This window comes from Lasioglossum baleicum, chromosome 6 (assembly GCF_051020765.1).
Source record: "Lasioglossum baleicum chromosome 6, iyLasBale1, whole genome shotgun sequence".
In the NCBI taxonomy this organism is placed as follows: Eukaryota; Metazoa; Arthropoda; class Insecta; order Hymenoptera; family Halictidae; genus Lasioglossum; species Lasioglossum baleicum.
Genome location: NC_134934.1, coordinates 7,689,682 through 7,705,749, shown reverse-complemented (window position 1 = coordinate 7,705,749; position 16,068 = coordinate 7,689,682). Strand labels below are relative to the sequence as shown.

General features: G+C 40.4%; 1 protein-coding gene across 1 annotated transcript; it reads right to left on the bottom strand.

The window, feature by feature from the left end:
• Window positions 1–8,319: 8,319 nt before the first annotated feature.
• On the bottom strand, window positions 8,320–13,698 carry Hb (hunchback). The gene is made up of 2 exons (XM_076425308.1): window positions 13,434–13,698; window positions 8,320–12,230 (listed from the first exon to the last, which is right to left on the bottom strand). Exons 1-2 carry the CDS (start codon window positions 13,604–13,606, stop codon window positions 10,355–10,357), a joined length of 2,049 nt encoding a protein of 682 aa, XP_076281423.1. The 5' UTR covers window positions 13,607–13,698; the 3' UTR covers window positions 8,320–10,354.
• Between the last annotated feature and the right edge of the window lie 2,370 nt (window positions 13,699–16,068).

Genomic DNA, 16,068 nt, shown 5'->3' with positions numbered 1-16,068 from the left:
TTCACGGACATCACGGTGAGTCGCTTCACTTTTGTGAGCTGCTGCAAGGGTGCTTCTTTCTTGATCTGCGAACAAGTGGATCGAAATTCAGATTCATTTTTATCTGTTCAAAGTCGATACCGCATTGTGTCTCTTCTGCTATTTTTTTTATCTGTTATTACTCAATCATATTTTACTTAAGTTTATATATACAGTGTGGTCCACGCAACTTGCACACCTATACAGGGTGTCCCAAAATTCGTGAAAATCCCGAAAGGGGGTGGTTCCTGAGACCATTTCAAGCGACATTTTCCTTTGCAAAAATGTTATCCGCGGCTTTGTTTAGGAGTTATTAATGAAAAACACGGACCAATCAGAGCGCGACCTAGACGCGAGTTGCCATACTCGGCCAATAGACATGAATAGACATTGGGCGCGCCGGGCCGACTGTGGCAACTCGCGTCTACGTCGCGCTCTGATTGGTCCGTGTTTTTCATTAATAACTCCTAAACAAAGCCGCGGATAACATTTTTGCAAAGGAAAATGTCGCTTGAAATGGTCTCAGGAACCACCCCTTTCCGGGATTTTCACGAATTTTGGGACACCCTGTATAACTTCCAAAGTATGCGTTGCACGAAAATGTTTTGTATACAGAAGTTGCATGGTCTGAAGAGGTACATTATGTAGTGTATTTATATTTTTTACAGGTGGAAGCGTTTCGGAGATTTGAAGGTCGATTTGTTTTTATTTAAATAGAATACTATATTTTTTATACCAAAATATATGGAAGAATGTCGAATTCTGAGTAAAAAAGTATTGACCTTCATTAGCCTTAAACCTAATAATTAACGAGTAAAGAGTTTTCAGTAAATAAAGTGAAATTACTCGTTAATTATTAGGTTTAGGGCTAATGAAGGTCAATAGATTTTTACTCAGAATTCGACATTCTTCCATATTGTGGTATAAGAAAATATAGTATTCCATTTAAAAAAACAAAGTCGATCTTCAAATCTCCGAAACGCTTCCACCCGTAAAAAAAAATAAATACACTAAATAATGTACCCCTTCAGACCATGCAACTTCTGTACACAAAACTTTTTCGTACAACGCATTCTTTGGAAGTTATATAGGTGTGCAAGTTGCGTGGACCACACTGTATAATTAATGTTTAATTATACATCTAATTAAAATAAAATAAAATATTGTAAATACATATATATATAATTAATATTAATTATTTAATTATACATATATACATAAATTAAAGTTCCACATAAATTATCAAGCCCCCAGTTATTATATCGAGGAACAATTTAGCAAGAACTTGCTAAAGGATTTATCGTGTTAGCTTGGTGATAGTTTTGTGAGCGGGCGGACATTCAAATTCTAATTATGTCACCACCGAATCCAGCACTAGCAGGACAACTAGAAAAGTTCAACGCTGGTGCTACCTGCGCCCACCATCCATTGACATCAAAACTAGCTTGAACATTTGTCAAAAAGCAGCGGGTGCTTCAGGTGCACCGAGAAAGATTGATGAAGACGAGTTAGAGGAATTGCTCAACAAAAATCCGACCAAGGCGCAAGAAAAATTGGCACGAAGATTGGGTGTCACCAGACAAGATTTTATTACATAAAATGTGAATTTGGAGAAAAAGGAGAAATAACTTATTTGCACACCAAATATTTCAAATTCTATTTTACCCAGCTCTGTGAAAAATAAATATCGTCTGATAACAATCAACTATATGTATAGTACACAAATTTCAACGATAAGTGTCCATATACTTTTCAGCGGGGGTGTACACCCCTGTACACGGTTAACGTTAAAATCGTAGCACACAGAACGAAGGTTAAGTAACAAGTACCGATCCGAAATTAATCTAATAGATAATAATACAAATTAATAAATATATAAATACCTGGGTCAACACCGGCTTCGCCATGTACGTCTCCAAATGTTTGCCCAGGCGTTGCTTTAGCGCTTCGATCATCGAGACTCTCGCCGCTGGAAACGTTCAACCGGTTACTGTGCAAGGTTAACACATTCCGTGCTACGTGTACCACCGATGGTATCCATTCAGGCCGCGTGTACCACTGGTGGTAAATGGTGACACATATACGCCAAAAACATATGTTTTATAACAAGTTCAACACTGTAGAACACATTGGGTTGGCAAGAAAGTAATTTCGGTATTTTAAGATGAAATAAGACCCAATTTTTCTATTCAAGCAATGAACTTTAATCTGTAAAATATTTTCCATTTTGTTCGACGATGTTTTGCCGTCTTTCTGATAGCTTCATAATTCCACGCACATAAAACTTTAACACTTTACCTATCGGAAGCCTATTAATAGGATTTTCAATAATTGTGCTGTACCAAAAGAAAGCATAGAAATTTTCTTTCACATTGCAATCATAAATCGAACTATTAGATGACTTTGTTGAGGGTGACTTGTTAGTTCACAATGAAAATTGCTGTTGCTAGATTTTTCAAAATTATGCAATAATCACCGATCGGTAATGTGTTAAAATTTTGCCAAAATTGGGTTTATTTTCACCTCAAAATACCGAAATTACTCTCTTGCCAACCCAATACATCCAGCAAAAGAAGGGTGTCATTATAAACAATGTATTGTACAGAATAAAACACATAAGTTTGCTCAATTGTCGAGCAGAAACGGCTCGGCAAGGAACGTGTTAACGAAGGAATCTACAATACCAGACTAAGATTAGAAGGAGGAAACAGACCTTGCAAACGACCGTTACTCTCCGTCGAATGTCGAGACCTGGCGGAGATGGATGAAAATTGATCCCATTTGTCCTCCGCATTGTTATCGGGTCTATCGTTCTCCGCAGAAGCATCCCCATCACTATCGGCCTTGCTCAAATAAGCGGCCTTGCTCAAATAAGCGGCCTTGCTCGGATAATCGATCCCGCCCGAAGAATCCGAGGTTGCCATTTTCTGGTGAAAAGATTTCCTTCGTATCGTCGTAGATATCGATCCCATCTGTATACCGAGCACCCTGATGATCTATTATACAAATGTGATCATCGTGGAGGTGCGTCTTTTACATTATGTCAGCTCAGTGCAAAATTTCGTGCCCGAATTTCTTGTTGCATTTGAAACTTTCACGCACCGAAATTATTCTTCAATCTTGTTGCCAACAACTTTCTACTATTTTAAGTGTTTCATTTGAAATTTACTTCAAAGGACAGTTCGTTGACTGCTACTTATTTCAAACAATTTTGTGTACTAATTATATTAAATACAGCTCCCGCACTTTGTCGTAATTTATTGCGATGTAAATGGTTAATACGAAATCGGACACGAACTTTTGCACTAACACAATAATTAAAGTAACAAGATTGTTGGTACCTTCACGTTACTCGAGTCCTTGATCACGTACTCGTACTGGTTAGGAGCGCAATGTTCCCACGCGCTCGAAGCCAGGATCAAATCACCAGAAAGACATATCCTTTTGGCGAATTTCAGGTCCGTCACCGGCGAGCCACCGATCACGAAATCTCTGGCCTTATCGTGGCCGATCACGGAGAATATTATCTCGCCTGCGGAGACTACTATGTCGACTATCGAAATATTATACAGAACAGTATTAGCGGTCATCGGAGGCAACGAAGCTAAGAGTTCCAAAATTTCTTTTACGGCATTCTCCAGAGTTATTCCGAATAATACAAAACAAATCTGTGGAAAGTTTGAGCTCGATGATTGTCGGTTCATTTTACAAGACTTCTCTATATGTATATAAACAGAGTAATTATAAAACCTTAACCCTTGAGAAAGTGGAACTCAAAAATTTTTAAGATTTTGAACATAAATATAAATTACAAATATTATAAAATAAATACAAATTAAACATGAAACGTAATAAGATATAAACCGCGTCAAAATTGACAATCGTTCAGGATGAGGCGGTAACCGCGCGCAGCAGAGTTGGGCAGTATTTAAATAATTTTCGCCTCGGCTCTACAACGCCATCTCTGTACTACGATATGGAGTAACGAATAAACCATTAACCAACCATTAAAATTATTTAAATACCGATTGGAATTGGAATTCGTTATTCGACTTTTATTTAAATAACTTTGTACTCGCCGAGAATGTATTCGGTGAATAATAGTTAGAAATTGTATTCGAAGCTACGAATACATCCACTTCGAATACAATTTGTAACTATTATTCATCGAATACATTCTCGGCGAATACAAGATTATTTAAATAAAATAAAAGTCGCATAAAAGATATTTTTGTATTCGTACCTTCGAATAACGAATACAAAGTTTGTATAGTTTATTCGTTATTCGAAATTTGTATTTCAATACAATTTAAAGACAATGTATTTAAATACGATTGTATTTAAATAAAATTTTTGCCCAACACTGCCACGCGGACATGCAGGAGAGGGGCAAAGTTCTAGCTGGTTCTAGCTCAGTACGAAGATGGAAATCGCGCGGATTTGATTTCCTGCGGTTTCTGCCGTGTCTGAACGGGCTCTTAGTATTGCTGTGACCACAGACTTTGAAACAGTAGGAAATAATTGTTGATAGATGACGCGATGACGAAAGACGTACTCTTCGGCACGGGTATTAAGGTCTTGAGTGCCTCGACGACTGTCTGGATCCTCTGCGCGTACAGGATCACGTGGTTCACCATGCTGGAGTAGAAGTCGTTTTTGCCGATCCTCCACAACACTATCAGACCTTCTACTGCTCGAAGAAAACATACTATGTAATAACTAGGCTGCAATAATTTTCATTTTACAGTAAATGCACCTTCGTTGTTCAAAAGCCGTGGTTTGCACGAACAACGATCGTGCCCGGACACCACTTTTGATTTATCACTGCGTCTAGATATTGCGCCGACCGCGCCGAACAAGACTTCAGTAGAGAGCCGGACACAGAGAAGTACAGAATGAAATACGGATCGCGTGGCCGAACCGTGTCGCCAGCACAGTTCAAAGAATGTCCCATGAAATTATTTAATGTCCCATTAGATTAGACCGCTAAATACAGTTGAAATTATACCGTGTTTGGTGTCATTTTAATCAGAGAAATGCCAGAATCAAGTTACTGAAAGTCGCATAAAAAAATAATGAAAATTAAGACGTTTGAAAATTCGATTCATTCGAGTCAATGTTGTGGTGTTCGCACCGATATACCTGAGCCGACATCAATCATCGCCGATCGTGCCCACGATCCCGAACAACAAGGAGAATTTACTATACAATAACTAAGGAGGAAGGGGTGGTGCCCACTGGAGAACTTGAAAACGTCGCCCCCGCTGTAGTAGACTTCCTCGATGATACAGCCGATGATGATGTTCAGCATCTCGATCAGCATGTAGCTGCCGCCATTTTCGGCGCTCATGAACTTCTCGTAGAGGCCGAAGATCCGAGAGACGTCGATCATTGCCAACACCGCGTTGATCTTCCGAAAGTTCTTCCTGGAGATGTCCGTCTCGTAGATCAGCTCATCAGGAACGAAAGTAGCCAGATTCCGGATGCACTTGTCGCTTTGATGGGTGAACAGCACCTGACACCAAAATCGTGCGAACACGTCAGTAGGACGTTGTCAGCGAAACGAGGATGTTCGATGCGAAAAAAAAATTAACCTCTCTCAATCCAACAGCGCTGTTCTTGAAAATAGGGCCGATCAGATCCGGCTCCCACGCGACTTCCTTTTCTTCCTTGGTTGTGTACTGCCATTCCGAAGTGCCTGCAGAATAATTCAGCATCTTTGCTGACGGACAGTCCACCTTTTCTCGGTGAAATTCTATATCTGCCAGCGACAAAAGAAATCGCGACGCGTGCCAGCGTCAAACGAGAGTTAATTACCGACCGATGCAATCGCGCCGCTCGGTAACGACAGTCGCACGATTTTCTCCGCTTGTATTTTGATTCTTAGAAAGTAATCGTTCGAAATGGGAAGCTGTACAGGGTGTCTCGTTTATCTGAAAACGGGAATATCTCGTGACGCACTGAAGTTACGAATAAAATTTGATCACAAGTCCCGAATGGTGGGGAGAGGAATTTCAAAGTCAAATTAATTTTTTGAAATGAAACTATGGGGAGGAAAATTAGGAATTACATTATAAATTTGTAACTTCTTAAGTAAGTAATGGTATATATGATAGTATCTGGTTATTAGTAGTGACTAATTAGTTTGTAGTCGCTGTAAACAAAGATCGATTTTCTTATGTCTTCTTAAGCTTCTTAAGTTGCCGAAATAAATAAAGCAATTAAATTGCTCTGTTCATTAATTAAATAATTTCATTATTTTTTTTTGCGCTTATATCAATGTTTCATTTAAGAAAAAGAATTATCCTTCTACGCGTCCACCATTGTTCATAATGCATTTTTATACCCGTTTTAAAAGTTCCGTCTCGGCATCTCTTAACATTTTTTCCGACTCTTCGAAACAAATGAGAAGAATGCTATTATTGGTTAATAATTAATAAGCTATTGTAGGAAATGACTCTAGATGGAACGTTATGGGCAGTGGCGTGTTACCCTATGGGCAACTTGGGCCCCAAGCAAAAGGGGGCCCTGAACAGAAACCAAGATCCAAAAGATCCAAATTCTACGTTTTTCTCATAAAGTTATTTAGTTGGGATTGGGGGCCCGGAAATTCTACTTTGCCCAAGGCCCCAACTAGTTATAACGCGGTACTGGTTATGGGAGAAAGGATAACTGGTGTGGGCGTTCAATGATAACAGCTACTGACGGTGAAGCTGTCCGCCAAACAGTGCGATTTATTAAGAAGCATGACCTTGACACTCCGAGCGTCACTGGAAGAGTGATCGCTCAAGTAAACTCTAGTCCTAAGGACGCCTTGTTGCCAGCGTGTTCGCCATCTGCACCCTTAGGTGCTCTGGGGTTTTCCCTGGACTGTCCACTCTCGACGTTCGCTAATTCGATATTTCTTACCATTGTTACCTAATAGCCGATAACCAGATACTACTATAATTTTTTTTTCTTTTTTTTTTGTCCTAGCAGTTAGTCCCCCAATTGTTGTTGTGTTGACAGTTGTGCTAAGTTTGTGCTACATTGTGCTCGAATATTAAAACTATAATATAAAAAATAAGGCGAAAAATGTTTAAAAACTCGATTTTTTTTAATTCTATCGTGCCAGGTTGTGCCAAGATTGTGCTAAAGTATTATTTAAAAAAATAATAAATAAAGGAGTTATGGTAAATAATAGTTTTGGACATGCAATTAATGTTTACGATAGTAACAGTTATCCAAACAGCATATAATCATATTTCTGAGTTGTGCTAGCCTAGCACAAGTCAGCACAACTGCTAGTTTCTCCAGCACAACGATATGAACACAATTTCATCAATTCACCACGCAAAGCGGGCAATTTTTCCAGATTCGTGCTTCAGAGTCGCTTTCAGAATCGCGAAACGATTAATAATATTATATAATTATGACTTACCTGCTACATGTCTCACGACAGCTGGCGCCTAATTTTTTCCTCCGCTCTCTACCAACAGTATGCAAAAGTCGCGATTAAGGGGGTAGACTCCTTTCTCCAGGATTGCAAGGGTGCGGGAGATTCGCGTTCTCATTTCTCGACAATAAAAAAATGGGATTTCTCAGTAGTCCAAAACGCTAGATAGAAGATCAATTTAGGCCGCGATCGCCCAAAAATCCCATTTTAGCACATTCTTACCGCAACTTACAATTAGCACAACAGGGCACAATAGGGAACATTAATAAAAATTAAAGGCGGAGGACTACCAAATAAAATCGTTTTCTTTTTAATTTTTTATCTTATTTTTCATAATATAGTTCTAATATTCGAAATTGTTTAATTCAATAAGTGGGGGTTAACTTCTAGGAGGCGGAACATTACTAACCGTACCACGACCGGTTTCATATTTTGTATTTTTTAATTATTGAAATTATAAAGATGCTTCCATCAAGAATTATTTAATAAATTTCTCTATTTAATCACGTATTGTTATAAAAATTGTGAGAAATCTAAATAAATTCAATCTTGTAATTTTTATAAAACAATATATATATATATATATATATATATATGTATGTCCGACGCATCTTGTAACCGGTACGGTTAGTGTTAAGAAGTTAATCTGTGATGGAACGAGTGGTAGGAAAGAACGTTGAAAGAGGAAGTATGTACTTAGATAAATAATTTCTGTATTTTGCAAGATTGTAGTTACATACATCTTTATCTAAATACTTAAAATATAGTATACAAATAGGAATGTGTAATGGATACACTACTAAAGCTAAACTATATCCTATCCTATGCTACAATTAGGAGAACCACATTTTGATCGATTTGCTCGATCGTGGAAGGCAAATGGTGACAAATGGTGACAAATGCCTTTCCCTTCGAAAATCAAAAAATACAAAAAAAGACAAAGAATGATTGGCAATTGCGCCGAAACTTTGACCAATCGACCGAACGTTACACAAACGAAACTCTCAGATTTTTCCACTCGCCCGTGGAAATGGTAACGAAGAAACGCATTCGCTGTCGGCGTGCGAAAAAATCAAGAAAATGAACATAGAATACGTGGTGCTCCACGTTATTGCGCGTAGGAGATTCCGGCATTATGGAAACGCTCGTATTCAAAAAATATAGTCGTTCAGTATATACTATTTATATAATAATTGACATTTTCATTCTTTTTGTTCTCCTTTGTCTTTTCAACATTTTCTTTTCCTGTTTTTTTTTTTTATATATAACTTTTTCTTTTTCTTTCTCTTTTTCTCTTTCCAGAAATTCTCGTGGACGCGAGCACGAGTTTGAAGCTCGATATTGAAGGATCGATCGATCCCTCGTAAAAAATCGGAACTGCCTATCGCCGCGTTACAATACAAGCCGCATTACAATATAGCCGCGTTACAAGCTAAATCCCACAGGTGGGGATCTAATAAAGACGCGGTATAAGACATCGCGGTGAACGCCGAACGGGTCGACGGATAAGAAGAAGCAAAGTAAGATGTTTAAAATGAATCGATAAATCACCGACGAACTTCCAACGCCGTACACTTCTCGTCAGTGAGGGAATGGGGGGGGGGGGTGCAAATCAAAATAATAAAACATAAAAGAAGAAAAGAGAGAAAAAAATGAGAACGAAAAACTCCTGAAAGGGTCAGGAGGCTGAGAAATGTGCCGAATAGCTTGGGCTACCGGAGTGAGTGAACTTAAAAAATCTAGGAAAGCTACAAAGGCACCGAGTGACCGGCGACAACGTCAACTGGGGTGAAAAAGCTAAGAATTCGTTTTCGAAGTTTCGCGTTGAAAACCGCTCTCGGGACCGACTCTTCTGTCCGCTCACGTTCCGCTAAGATCGGAAAGAGTTGCAAGCAAAATGCAGCTTGAAAAGGAGGAGCGCGCGTGGACACGCGACAGCTAAGCACATTCGTTACACATCTCATCGCACCACCGTGTTTTTTGCACAGCTCTAGTTTGATTGCACACACACCGAGATCGCCGCCACACAGCGTCTCTCCCTACTCCAATGCTTCTGACTAGAATCAAACGCACGTCTTATTTTCTGAACTCTCCGCGTCGATCCTCTATCAGCAATCTCTCTGGACTGTCGTCGCGTCCCCCTTTATCTCATTCGTCAGAAAAACCGCCGTACATCGTGACTAACTCGCAATCAATGCGCATCACATCAGAATCCGCGTTCTGGAACGAGAGTCTCTTGCCTCGATAAAAAATAAAAATCTGATCAACCGACCCCGGAGCCGAGCAAGACAATACTCTACTCCCTTTTTTTCTACCATGCATATAGAAAAGATTCTATATAAAAATAATAGAAGAACAATGGAGAAACAATTAAATGACAGTTTAGTTTGCTCGACTCTGCGACCTGTTAAAAGCTGCCGTTTCGACTCTCGTTCCAGCCCGCCTCCACCGAGTATCATCAACAGCTCTCGACCCCGTTCAGACACGGCGGAAACCGCGCGATCTGCCTTTTCGATTGTTGGTCAGCGCGCGCTCAGCTGTGAACCAATATGAAGGCGGCTAATGTAAATTAGCCTTGCGCGGTTGATCTTGCGCGTGGTTTCCATCCGCGCGCGGTCTCCGTCGTGTCTAAACGGGGTCTATATCACAGTATCTATATGTACATATATCAAAATATATATATATCTATGTGTGTATATGTAAATATAAATATCTTTCTCTATCTGCATAGTACAAATGAATACGTACGAGTGTGTACAAATTTTTAGATCTGATCGAGGCAGAATAGAATACTCACGTCCCTCGAAGGAGCAAACGATGTACTACAGGTAGAAACGTTCTCGAGGAACACGCCCAGATCTTCTATAACTTCCAGAACGACCAGGTTCCATCCGATTTGGGCTACGTATGCTTAGACCTGGCAATGTGCATAAAAAAAGATACTTTTTCAGGACACTTCAGGCCACACATTTTGCAGGTGTGGGGATCGCTGAGATCGTGGTACTCCATGTGGGCGGTATACATCACGATATTTGCGAACCCAATTTCGCAGTACTTGCAGTAGTAATCAGTAGGGTCTTCGGGATCGTTGTCGCCGTTCTCCGTTGCACCGCTGGAGCTCGGACCGCTCGAACGTGAACCGGAAGAACTTGCACCGTTGGAAGTTGCACCGTTGAAAGATGCACCGTTGGAAGTTGCACCGTTGGAAGTTGCACCGCTGAAACTTGCACCGCTGCAGCCTGCACCGTTGGAGCTAGACCCGCTGTAGCTTGGACCGCTGGAAGAGGACGGCTCAGAATTCGATGGCCCTTGTCGCGTCTGCTGCACTGTTTGCATTAGCTGGGGTGATCTCAGCTGCTGTTCCTCGTCAGTGTCCTCTTCGATCATTCTACGATCCAGCTTCACTGCTTTGCCTTTGCGCCGACTGGTCCCCGTGGCTCTGACAGCGATTGCAGGCGCCGGTTTGTTCTGAGCTCGGCTGAAAATGGAAGACTTGCTCAGATCCAGCGGGACCGTCTTCACCTCTAAATTCAGCACCTCGGTCTGCTCTGACGGCGAATAGAGCATCCCATTGGCTGTTGAAACCTCCTTGCACTTGATAATTAGGTTCTGAGGCAACTCTTCGTTGCCGGTGGACTTGGCGTAGTCCACCAACGCTGCGGGCTTCAGTTGCCCGAGCTGATTCTCAGCGGAGGTTGAGAACTGAGCCGGAGGAAATTGCGAGTACAATTTGTTATACTGGTACGATATCATCTGACGATTTGTAACGACTCCGTTCAGACCTCCGATTGAATTTATACCGTTCAGACCACCGATCGGTTTTATGCCGTTCAGACCTGCGATCGATTTTATACCGTTCATACCTCCAATTGGGTTTATTACGTTCAGACCTCCGATTGGATTCATGCTATTCATCGAACTTATAGCATTAATGGCGTTAATGGCACTCATCCCGTTTATAGGGTTCATACCGTTAGTTGTGGTATTTATGGTATTTATTATACCAGTTATACCGTTCATCGAAGTGTTGGGCAAGTTGTCTACCATAGGCGATGTAGAAACACCTTGCCAAATGGTGTTGGTCGCCACTGTGCTTGTCTGGCCGAACTCCTGCTTCTGCTGCTTCGGTTTGGTCGGCTTTTGTTTCGGTCCTCGTCGCGTCCCGTAGACGTCGATTATAGGCAACGGATTTGGCGAACCGTCCGCGTTCAACACCATCGCCGGCTGGTGCGTGTACTTTCGCAGATGGAGCTTCAACGAATGGCAGTACTTGGTCGCGTACGAGCAATCCGCGCACCTGTACTGGTAGACGTTCGAGTGGGATTTAAGATGGCTGTTCAGCATCGACTTGTTCACGCACGTGTAACTGCAAAGGTCGCACTTGAACGGCTTCGAACCGAAATGATTCCTCAGATGATACTCAAGGTGGTGCTTGTACTCGGTGACGAACGGACACTTCGGGCAAATGAGCCTCTTCTCTATGGGAATGTGGATGCGGCTATGCTCCCAGAACTCCATCTTGGTTGTCGCCTCATGGCCACATTGTTTGCACCGGTGTAATTTCACTTTGCCCTGCGAGTTCACGCGGGGCACGCGAAGTCCCGGCTCTTCCGTTTCCTCGTGCTCATGCTCGGGACGTTTGCCCTGGGTTGGGGACGAACTGGTACCCGGCTGCTGTAGTTCCGGTTTCATCAGCTGCTCGAGCACTTTCATCATAAATTCGGGCCCGTCGCGTTTGTTCGTGCAGTGCATGGCCAGATGCTCGCTGAATTGCAATCTGAAAATAGAAACAAGTCCGATTATTACAAACGTACGAGGTGGAGGGATTGCGATACATCATTTTTTTTAACTATCAAATTTATAGATGCTTTCGGCGTTACCGTTTCGGTCAATTACTAATATAGCAATTTTGCAAAAAATTTTTCTTCTTTCCTGACGTTTCGGTTCCGTTTTGAACCTTTATCAAAGGTGGAAATTTGCTTCTAAACGAAAATATATATATATAAATATAAATTTCAATGATAAGCACTGAATTTGTGGTCATATTTGGTCTTGATACGTACTTGCTATAATAACTTTATAATGTAAAAATTAACATTGAAAATTGATGTTTGCCAGTTGCTGGTTTGAAACATACTAAAGTCAAAGTGAGTTAATTTTTACATTATAAAGTTGTTATAGCAAGTACGTATCAAGACCAAATATGATCACAAATTCAGTGCTCATCATTGAAATTTATATTTATATATATATTTTTGTTTAGAAGCAAATTTCCACCTTTGATTAAGGTTCAAAACGGAACCGAAACGTCAAGAAGGAAGAAAAATTTTTTGCAAAATTGCTATATTAGTAATTGATCGAAACGGTAACGCCGAAAGCATCTATAAATTTGATAGTCAACATTGGAATTAGTTCATCATTTTTTTTTTACTGCTCTTATTAATAATATTTGATCATAACATTTGTTCCTTTATTTTATATTTGTATTAGGTTGTCCCAAAAGTTCCTTCCGGAATGTGTTCCTTTAATGTCGCTAAATAAATACAAACAATACGATAATCTTTATGTTAATATTTTAGTACTTCTTAATATGAATTTGCATTATGTGCATGCATCGAAAACCAACTTTTGGGACAACCTAATATTTATTTAGCAATATTAAGGGATCACATTCCGGAAGGAACTTTTGGGACAACCTAATACTTAACAGAATTGTTTATATTTTTATAGTTTATTACTTTTTCTATAAAAACTAATAAATATGGCAAAGAAAGGAAGTGTGTTTTTTGTACCTTCCTGAAAATTCCTTATACAACGTTTAGAAAAATACCGAATACCGGTATTGCGAACCCTAACGAGATGTGATCACTGTAAAAAATTCTGTCGACGAATTCTTGAACTTTGAACTACTCATTTTACTCGATGTTGGCGATTTTCTTTACATCCACAACGATTTTTCTAGTGCTTTATCGATAGTTACCTGGTTGTCGTGATGACCGCGCAGATAGGACATTTCATGATGTGCTCTTCCAACATTAAATCTTCGGAGCATGACTTTGCCGTGCTAGAGACAACGTCCATCGCCTGATCGGGCGGAGAGGCGTAGTTCTTGAACACAGTCTGCGGGGAATAGTCGAACGTGTTGCACTGCATCGTGGTTGAGTCTTGCGAGGTAATGCTACTCGGCGAGAAGCTGCTGTTCGCCGTCGAGCTCGTATAATGATCAGGTGACACACCTGAATCGTTGTTCTTATCTTCCATTGTCTCCTCTTTCTGCAATAAAACATATTCACGGTCAGATGATTGATTTTTCGGCTCTTCCACAGTTGAACAAAAAAAAAGATATCATTCGGTATGCATAGTTACTGAAAGTAGACTGCTGATACTTTGCCTTTATGATACTAAAGGAGTAGGCGAAATTTTAAGAGGTACACTGGTTTAAAATACGCAACAGTTTCAATATATTATTCTCTACTTATTAAAATAATTAAAATCTTGAAAGTACACTGATTCAAAAAACGCAACAGTTTCGATGTATTATTCTCTACTTATGAAAATAATTGAAACCTCGAAATTACACTGGTTTAAAAGATGAAATAGTTTCAATGTATTATTCTTTACTCATTAAAATAATTGAAATCTTGAAAGTACACTGGTTTAAAAAAGATGGAAACAGTTTCAATGTATTATTCTCTACTTATTAAAATAATTGAAATCTTGAAATTGATGCTTTATTTCACGAGTAGGCGAATAGAACAGGTGAAGAGAGAACAGTGTCTCGCAACTCTAGAGATGGAAAAGACTATCGAGATGTAGCACGGGTCCATTGAACCAACAGAAACGCGACATTTTGTCGATGGCGGAAGGGGATGAACGAGAGGCTGGCGAAACTTCGGCGCACATGGGGATCAAAAGGAAAAAAAGAGGAGACAACGAGAGCGCGAGGGTGGCCCGAGGGTGAGATGCAAACAGAGAGTGAGAGAGAGCGAGAGAGAGAGAGAAAGAGAGGGGTGAATAAAGTCGGGAGTAGGCGAGAAAGGGAGAGAAAACGAGCGGCGATTCGATCGGAGAGGGGTTGAAACGATTACTCACCATGCTTCTATCAGCGATACCCCAAGCGGGCGTGGTTGTGGCCAAGTAGAGGGGTTGACGTCGCTCTTCGTCAATGGTTTGTTGCTGCTGCTGTTGTTGTTGCTGCTGCTGTTGCTGTATCTGACTCAGATTTTGTACGAGAGGTCTCGCCATATCCCACTTCCCTCGCATTTTGAAGCTCTGTTCACAGAAAAACGAGACAACAATTAAATGAATGTTCATAGTCTTCGAAAGGACATAGAAAGTACATACTTGGTAGAATCGAAAATATTTGTTCTGAACGATCTGTATCAATAAAATTGAATGCTAAACCAATTCTCCAAGTTAAGCACAATTGCGTGTGTCTCATTTCCGAGTATCGCAAGAGAAATAAAATAATTACATGGGATTTCCACGGAGATTATTGTTCGAAGAACTATTGTCGAAACAAACGAGGAACCGCGCCGGCGGATGGTGAAGTACCGTTGGTGACCAGATGGTAAAATGTCGGGGGTGGCAATGTCGAAAAATTTGAATACCGTAAGAGGACAGGTGAAAAGCTGGGACACAATGAGAGTGTAAAGGGTTGGGCATTTACGAAGATTGTAAGAGTTTCCGCGAAGAAGGGACTGCGACAAATAACCCTGTCTCTATCTCTCTCTCTCGTTCGTACCGTTCTGCCTGCTCGTAGGTAACGCGCCGCGTTCTAAAGCAAATTCCCGGTAAAATCATTCGACAATGTTTGTCTGTTACCCTCGACTCGTCATTTCGCCTTGAACGCCCTACAAGAACAAATCATTCCTGCGTGCGAGAATGGCTAGGCCAATTTATTCAAGAGGGGCAACAAATAATAGTGGGAATTGTTTCGCTCGGCTCGAAGTCATTCAAGGGAACACGCGTCTTTGGTATCGTTCGAATCGAGTCGCTGGTTTTTATTTGAATATTCGTTACCATCACGACTTTGAATGTTGCGACAACAGAAACAAACAATACTTTCATTAATTTATGCGATCCCGGCATATCTCTTTGAAAATTATTGTTTCGATACATTAAACAACCCTTTTTGAATCGTTTAACATTATCGATAGAATTTACTGAATATTAATTTCCTTTGGGAACTGAAATACAATTTTCCTATGTTATATCGATACTTGGCCGTTATAGAAAATATACAGTGACTTGTTTTTCTTCTAGGAATAGAAATCACATAACTGTAACAGAATATCGAGTCTGATTCTCAAGAGAGAGAGAGAGTTTAAACGATAAGCTAAAGTAGAATTCTTATTTCATTTTCCTATGCATTTCAGGAAAAGATGACCGACGCCGAGATTTTTAACGAGCGGTTAAAGTTACACTAACATGATTAGCAAAAAGCAGCGAAGTATTTAATTAATTCAATTTGCTAGATTCGTCTATCAAAAGAAGGAAGTTTACGTAAAAACTAGCAGAGAGTGTCGACAATAATTCTTTGACCTGACAAAGTAAAATTTTCGGAGCGAGTGCGTTTCGTCACCACGGCGTTCCAATAACGAGTAAACGATAAT

Bases quoted from the DNA above. Each gene is read 5' to 3' on its own strand.
- Hb (XM_076425308.1), bottom strand. From the start codon at position 13,606: ATGCAGTGCAACACGTTCGACTATTCCCCGCAGACTGTGTTCAAGAAC. The intron at 12,231-13,433 runs GTAACTATCGAT...TTCTATTTTCAG, and splicing joins GCGGTCATCACGACAACCAG to ATTGCAATTCAGCGAGCATC.